At 41.0% G+C, this 8,583-nt stretch overlaps 1 protein-coding gene across 2 annotated transcripts in view; it reads right to left on the bottom strand.

The window, feature by feature from the left end:
• Nucleotides 1-357: 357 nt before the first annotated feature.
• Nucleotides 358-8,583, bottom strand: part of DCUN1D3 (defective in cullin neddylation 1 domain containing 3) — a 46,201-nt gene continuing 37,975 nt past the window's right edge. Inside the window, exon 3 of one of the 2 annotated variants that reach the window (XM_036021401.1) lies at nt 358-7,610. In XM_036021401.1, the coding sequence (XP_035877294.1) occupies nt 7,127-7,610 (484 nt within the window). In that variant the 3' untranslated portion in view covers nt 358-7,126. The remainder of the gene's footprint in view (nt 7,611-8,583) is intronic. The other variant, XM_028531467.2, reaches the window with a different exon arrangement.

Here is an 8,583-nt window from a genome sequence, read left to right as displayed (position 1 = left end):
TGCCATAATTTCTAATAGTTTCTTATGGTTGACACTTCTGTTGTTCCCAAATGATGCTATCAATTATGTCCTTGCACATACATCTTTGGCACATAATGTAGCTTGAAAAATTCCTAGAAGTGAAATTATTGAGTTAGACCATAATAACTTAGCTTTGTTTTTTGTTTTAATTTCAGAAAAGTTTTTACCCTATGTTTGCTATCATGCATTTGTTTCAAATACATGCCAATTTGATAAATCATAAATGTTTTTCATTATAGGTTTATTTTCTGGGTTTTTAAATACCCTTCAGATTGTCATATACTATTTTTCCAGGAACTTTTTGGCTAATCGGTTTTCTTCTATGAGTTGTCAATATCCTTTGCACATGTGTCTATTAAGTACTTTTCCATGTGGAATTTTTAAGGTCTTAGGGATTAAGTGTGCATTCATCTATCATTGCAAAAATGTTTCTAATTGTTTTATGTTTTAGATGTCTATTCTTTTTATGATTTTTTTCTATCTGCTTTTTGCTTACGAAGTCTTGATTGATCCAGAGATCAATTTAATATCCACTAACAAGTATGTATTTTTTAATTATTTAATTTTTACGCTTACACCTTTATTCCTCCTGGAATTTATTTTGGCCTACAGTAACTTTCCTCCATATATTTAGATTTTATCCAATTATCTATCTTACCCAATAAAGGACCATGCCTCCTTTATTATGTAAATTCATGTATACAACAGCTTGTGTCCATATTATCTTGTCTTACACTAGTTCCACATTATTTTGTAGCCCTGTATTTTAGTTTACTAATAATTTCAATAGCACCTCCCATAATAAACATAGGCAGGGCCCATGGAGAGTCCCCATCAGCATGGATGCTTTGCTGCTGACAGCACTGCTGCCATATTCCACTAGAATTTTCTCAGCACCCCTAAGGTTGGAACATTATATAGGAAGGAAGTTAAACCCAAGTAAGTCCCTTATGGCTTTCATAAGACAGGGCACCCTGAAAAATCTTAGCAAAGGACAGGAAATGGAGAGGCTAGCCTGCTCCCTCCCTTGCCCTTCCTTCTCAGGCAGACTAACCCTTTTGATATAGATGGAAACCTAGAGTTAGAGGATGACTTCCAGAGCCAACCCAGGCATGTGCTTCGGTTGGATTCTAGAGGAGGGAAGAGGCCCGTGCTCTGGTGACTCATCTGTACTACTCTGAGCCATCAGCATTACACTCAGTATACCTTTCTTGCTAGGAAAAGTCCATTGCAGTTAAGCTCATCTGGTAATTGTATGAAGTTGGCTTGCCCTTCATCTAATTGAAAATTGGATTTTAGCCTTATATAATGTGCACAACCCTGTGACAACACTTTGAATAACTCTAGGCTCTATACAAGCACCTAAATCAGTATCTTCACTTTGTTACTCCCCACACCTCTATCTGTAAAGCCCAGTGGCTCATTATCTTCAAAGTGTCACATCACAGAAAGTACAAGCCCAAGAACCAAACAAGTAGATGTTCTGGAGGTTTACTTTTTAAGTGAGAAAGAAAAAAATCAATGTCTAGATTTCCTCTATCTGAAGCTATTGGCTTTGGTAATAATGGAGGAAAAGGAAAAAGTCAAGTTTGTTGAGAAATCTTTATAACCCTCTTGACTGGACAGGATTATAACCAATGACTCCAGGCCCTTTCCAACTGGAAAGAAAAACAAAAGCATATCTAATCCCACCACAGTACTTATTTTTAGGAGACACCAACATGAGACTGGGAATCTTTGGGAACGCCATTAGGGCTGCCATCAAAGAAGAGGGGTGGCTGGCCAATTGCTTACCTGAATATAACCGGTAACTAAACAGAAATACAGTGAAAGAAAGCTAAGGGTTATTAAGCAATGTACCATAATGAAGCTTCTATATAAGAGCCAGAGAGAGCCATCAGGGATCATCTTAATCTAAGCCATCTAAGTCTTCCATCTCCCCCAAAACTTGGCATGGAGGGAAGCTTGCTGGGTCTACAGGGGAGACAGTGACCTGGGAAGTCATGTGTGACCATGCCAATCCTCCTCTCCTATTCTCTGGATTTCCTGCATTACTCTCTTAACATCCTTTTGAAAATCTTAACCTTAAAAGTCTTAAGTGCTTCCAAAACTCTTTGTAAATCCTAACACTAATGGAAATAACAGTCTTTGGATTTTACAGATGAGTCAGAGAAACTCAGATTTTCACTCACCTACCAATGGTCACTCAGCAGTGGCACATGACAGTTTCAGCTTGTCTCTTCTGCCTTAATCATTGCCAATCTGATATATGTAGAAGTCACCCATTCAGTACAGTGCTCAAATTTACTTTTTATTCCTCATGGGAAGCCATATCAGTTGCTAAGGTAAGACTATTTAGGACGTGGCCCTGTGAGAACTTGTTTTCTGCCTAAAGAACTGGGACCCCAAAGACAATTAAGGTTGGTGAGTGGCAAAGTCTGCAATACACTATCTGGATTTTCCAAAGCATAGGAATTGCTATCCAGTATCACTCCAGAATAAAGCTGCTGATTTTTTATTATTTTTCCAGAATTGTCAATAACCAAGTAAACAAATTTATTAAACCCAATAGCAGGTAACCTTCCAAATAAAAGAACATCAAAAGAAATAATGTAGACAGAGACAAAAATATGTATAACAAGTTAATAAAAATATTCAAGGGACCATTTGGAGAGTGTAACAGTGCACAGAGATAAGTATTGACTTTGTCAACAAATTTGTACAACCTCAAGAAACACACTGGTCACAAACCAAGAGGAATCCACAAAGGTGGAGGGCACGTGAGCAGTGGACTCATCACCTCAGCAGGTTAAGGCAGGGCATCTGTAAAATCAACTCATTCAATCAAGCCCCCTTTGCCTACTGCTTCAAACTCCCCATTTGAAACCTAGAATCACATTAGTGCAACACATAAGAGCAATCAATCACAGGCCTGGGTCTGGGGCCAGAGTCAGGGAAGACACTTCTACCAGAATAAATGGGTACTGGATGGGTGGAGGGGGGAGAACACAGCAGCTGCTGGATGGCTTCCTTTGGCGATATCCAAGATCTATGTTGAAAGGTGAGGAGTGGAGGTGGGCAGTGGAAATAGGTCAGAATGAGAGCAGGCTGAGCTTTCAAGAGGGACAGGGGGCTGTGATCAGAAGCAGAACCTGATGGTTACTCAAAGCCATTCTGAAATATCTTGGTTTTTGAACCACAGCCCAAGCATCTATTTCATTGTCTAATAAGGAAAATATCTGCAGATCCTCACTGACACAGTCACAGTCCAGGTTCTACTAAATAGATTCTGTATTTGCAGCTTCCCTTAGGAATAAACTACAGGGAGGTGGTGGGAACACCTTTGATATAATTCAGAGAACAAGACTGAAGTAAGAGAAGGGTCAATTTCATGTGCCCTCAAGTGAGTCCCCATTAACACCCTTGTGACTTCAGAGTCCTTTCAGCTACAGTCCATTACTTGGTTGCTTAAGTCCTCACTAAGCAAACAGAGATGGAAGGAAAATGGAAACTCAGGTAACTAACAAACCTAGCAGCACCTTCCTTACAGTTCTTGCCTTATAATTGTATAATTGGGTCTATTTGGGGATTTCATTGCATAGAAGACTTCATTTTCAGTGTGGCATACCAAACAGTTCTAAAAACAGATGTTTTGGTTTTGGAACTTAGACCCAAGTTCTTATCCTGATATTTTCCCCACCATTATTTAATACAATTTGGCTTAGTCTAATATGGAGCCATCACATGACCCATGACATCCCACACCCTGCATGCTCCAGCCCCTGGGAGATGATCTGTTTCAAAGAGCATCTAATACTGTGTGGCTTAAGCCTTTTAATATTGAAAACAATTCCTATACATTTTCAATTGGATTTCCTTGGGCCTGGGAGCTTGGTTGAAATTTGTATCTTTACCCAGCTCTAGATTTTTGTTACGAATTCAGTATGGAGTCTTGGAACCAATTCACACATGTGGGCACATCTGGCAGGGATGAGGGAGAACTGCTGAGTCAACCAGCTGAAGCATAGCAAAGTACCATTACAGGAGGTGGAGTTAAGAATGAAACATGGCAGGGATGGGGAAGAGCAGTTCAATGAAGTGACACCATCTCATACAATTTTCTAATAAATTGCTAAACATCACAGAAGCTCACAAAGCCATCTGCCAAAGCCAAGCAATTTGCCAACACATGAATTCAGTTTGAACTCTCCCTCAGATATCTGCCTGTTTTCAAAAGGGCATCTGCATCCTGCCCCTCCACACCCTGTCACACTGTTCAAGTGAAGGGTGCCTTGCTTAGCTGAAGGGCATGCATTTGGGCTCTTCCACACAGTTCCTGCCCATTAAGTAGGAAACCTACTTATAAGGTAAGAGGAACAGGCTCTTTCATTTCCCAGAAGTACAAGTGAAAACCCTACACACTCACCTTGGATCCCTTTGCAGAAAAACTGCATTTTCCTGTGGTCATGAAACTATTAAAGCACTGGCCCAGAGCTACTACAGAATTCCTTGTATCAGGGACTCAAACTTGGAAGTATCTGGTAAGTCTCTCCCTTTTCTAGTTTCTCATTTTTATTTTTGTAACAACTATATCAGTAAAAATATAACCAAAAACAATCTTTAAATGGTTCTTCTGTGGGGACTGGGGAAGCTGAACAATTAATTAAAAAACAAAATCCACCCACTATAGCACACCTAATGCATGGAATGCCTTCTGGTAGGCTGGGGATAGAAGCCAGTGCCTCTCCCAAGTCTCCAGAATCCTTGGGGCCTCCCTCTTTTGTGCACTTCTCTACACTTTTCTGATGTGGGACAGAAGGAACCTTACCTGGCTAGGAGGAGCCTGCCTTTTGCCTTACTCTACCTTTACCCAATACAGAATTGGAAAAAAGAAGGAAAAATTCAGAATTGCTGACTGACTAGATGAGATCTCAGCATGGGGACTCAGGACTACAACTGAACCCACAGAACTAGCTGGGGTCCCTAGAAAAGCTTTATACGAGGATCTTGCGTCTTAGGCTAGAACAAAGCCAGACATGTGGACTGAAATCCAACCCTCTTACATTTTCCAGCAGTATTGTTAACTTGCTGTGGCTGACCTTAAATTTCCCCATCTGCCCCGCTAAAGGGTTATCTGTCAGGTTTAGGACTGCAAAAATCCATGCCAATTCAATGCCAATTTCAGAAAGACATCAACTGTAGAATCTCCTTAAATAATCATTGTAAAGATGGGAGCCTGAATCCATTAAGGCTAGTAATAAACTCAAACTTTCTGCCCAGGCTGAGAAACATACCTGGGAGGCAGATGGGGGTAGCTAGGGGAAGCAACTCCCAATGTTCTATAGACAAACTCTTGTTATTTCAAAAGTATAAATATTTTTATAAGTTTTTATTTAAAAGATTCCCTTTTTAATCTGTTCCAAAGTGTTGAAAGCTGAACTGTACAGTACCTGCCACCCACCCTTCCAGTTCAGTTTTCTAAGGACATTTTTTAAAATGAAAAAATGGCAAGAATACCCTCTACTGCAACGAGGTAGGACCAGAGTCAGCTCCTATGTGGCAGTTTGTCCAAAGCTGGCTTCATGGAGTGAGCACACAGAGGAGTTTAGGGAACTGGGTCTCCCTCTAATGAGGAAAGAGCTGAGAAAATTCATTTTCTCTTTAGTGAAAATGGTCCAAACTCAAATTCAAAAGCTTCCATTATGACATTCCCTGGCACTCTTCTAATACTTTATATATTGAAGACAGCTCCCTCTTTTATGGCCAGTTTTAGCAGGCAAAGAAACAAGAATATACATATACATGTATATATATTTTTAGGTAGGTAAAATATATACATATATATGTATATATACCTATTTGGGTGGAGGGGAAGGAAAGAGGGTCATGTAAACCTAAACAGTCATCACATTACCCCAAATGAGCCTGACATTAACAGAAAAAATAATAAATAACACCTAGGGGTAAAGTGACAACATGGGTGCAGCAAAAAGGGAAAGGGCACACATTAACTACTTAATACCTGTCTGTATTTGTTTGGCAGAGTTCAGGCCAGCCCCAGGCTTTTGCACTTGCCAGACAAGTAAGTTGATGACACTCAAAATGTTTTTTTAAAAAGTATTCAAGCAGAGCTCCACACCACAGTTTTCCTTCAAGTCAGGTGGCCAGCAGGCAGTTTTCCAACCACCAGAAACAGAAACTTTGGCTCCGAGGCAAATAAAAAATGTATTTCCACTTACAACATGAAAATACAGAAAATTCACCAAAAACAAAAACTATCAAAGTCTACTTCCAGCAAAACTGAGGTAGCACTGCTTTCTCTGCATTCAGTACTTAAGTGGTTGTTAGTATGTATTCTAAAATCACTGCTCACTTGACTGACAGGTGCAGCATGTTGGTACATAAACTCAACATGAAATGCAATGGGTCAAAGAAGGAATGAGCAAGATGACTGAGAAGGAAGAATTTCAGATAAATTTGCTTAAAAGGGGGTTGTCACCAGACTACAGACACTCTGACTGGCCTTGGCTCTCCAAGAGCTTTTACTCACCTGGGAATTAATGCAATGTGGTTAACAGTTAACACTGCTAATCAACTCTGTGTAAATCTTTAAAAATTATTATCACAACCTAAATTCAACCATGTAAACAGCACTACACACAGTACAGACCTGCCCTGAAAAACACTATGCAAAACTGAGATCTGGCACTGCATTGTTTGCAATGTTAATTCAACCTAACTCGCCTATTCCCCACCCTGCTCTATGCCCTCCCTGACCCCCCAAAAAAAAAAAAAAAAAAAAAAAAAAGTGCAACAAATGGCAGGCCAATGCAATCTGAAGGCTTAAAAAAAAAAGGAAGAAGATACACAACATGTAGCCAGGTTAAAATATTTTGGGGGACCCCCCAAAAAGAACCAAAATAACCCCCCAAAAAGAAGAAAGTGCCTAAAACATGATACAGCATTTTAGAGCCCTTTCAGATACAAGGCAGAGAAAGGTGTAGAGTAGAAAATATCTGGATATTAGGTAATTTCCAGAAAGGTCCAATTCCTCGGGTGGCTCCAGGGCAGTGGGCAAAGCCTCATGGCTGCCCAGAACAGAATACTAAGTCTGCTCCTGGGGACACAAGCCCAAGGGCCCTGAGCTGAGCACACCTCCCCCAGCCCCTTCACTTTTCCTCCGCTCCATCTCCCACTCCACAAAGGTATCGAAGAGACTCGGCCAGGCCTCATCTTCGCTGTAGTTGCTGAGATCGGGGCCAATCACCTGAGTGAAGTTAAGGAACATGTTCCAAGTGTCCCGGGAGATGCCCTTGATCCCAGAAGGGTTCTCTGTTAGGAAGTTTAGCCACTGGTCCAACACTGGAGGATTGTTCTGTGTAAAGACTAACTTCCACAGGGCAATGGCTATTTCCCGATGCAGTGACCGCTGCCCTTCTTCAGAATCCAGGCCAAACTGAAATGTAAACCGGTAGAGATCCTTGAATTTGTCCTCCTGTTTGGCTTCTATTAAGAGGCTGGGGAATTGGGCACAGATCCCATCAATGCTGTCTGCACTTATTGCTTTGCAGCCATCAAAAAACTCCTTCCTGCAACAGGAAGTAAGAGGCATAATTAATAATTGTAAATGAGAATCATTTCCTGTGAGGCAATACAGTGTAGTGATTAATACCATGGCTCTGGGGCTGGGGGGCCTGGGTGTGAATTCCTACTCCTCTACTTACGAGTTCTTTTCTTTTATCTGTGAAATGCTGAGGCTACTACATTACTTCACAGGGTTTTGGTGAGGACAAGTTAGTATATGTCAACTGATTCTAATAGTGCCTGGCACATGGTAGGCAGTTGACAATGGTCTATTCATTCATGTATTCACCTTCCCAAAGTTAAACCCCCACTCCATGCTCTGCTTTCCATCCTGCAATAGTGACTGAGCTTCGGACTCTCCTCCTATATGGGGCCCTTCCTGCTCTCCTTTTGATTTTCTGAGTGTTGTTTTTGGAATATTCTTGGTGACTGCCAAGGGAGATTTCTAAAGCCAAAGATTCTGCATGAACCTGAGTAACTGCCACCATAGATCAAAGTTCTATTATTAACAAACAAAAATTGTGTATGTATTCTGACTATCTGTGTAACACTTTCAGCTCAAAATACGGTCTCACATTGATCATCTTCTCAGACTACAGTATCCACTAAAGATACAAGGCCCCTGAGGTCTGCTGGGTAAGCTGCCCAGGGGATAGAAATTATAGGAGGGGCTTCTCAAAGTAAATTCTTGGTTTTTTTTTTAGATTTTATTTATTCACTTTTAGACAGAGTGGAAGGGAGAGAGGGAGAGAAACATCAATGTATGAAAGAAACATCAATTGGCTGCCTCTTGCATGCCCCATCAAGGGACCTGGCTTACAACCCAGGCATGTGTCCTGACTGGGAATTGAACTGGCGACCTTGCAGTTCACAGGCTGACACTCAACCCACTGAGCCACAATAGCGAGGGCTCAAAGTTAATTCTTATTTATTGCCTAGCACTTTGCAAACCACACCTTGGGGTGATCCTGCCATGTC

The sequence above is a fragment of the Phyllostomus discolor genome, chromosome 3 (assembly GCF_004126475.2).
Source record: "Phyllostomus discolor isolate MPI-MPIP mPhyDis1 chromosome 3, mPhyDis1.pri.v3, whole genome shotgun sequence".
Classification (NCBI taxonomy): Eukaryota; Metazoa; Chordata; class Mammalia; order Chiroptera; family Phyllostomidae; genus Phyllostomus; species Phyllostomus discolor.
The sequence above is the reverse complement of the archived record's forward strand: the minus strand, read 5'-3'. Positions and strand labels throughout refer to the sequence as shown.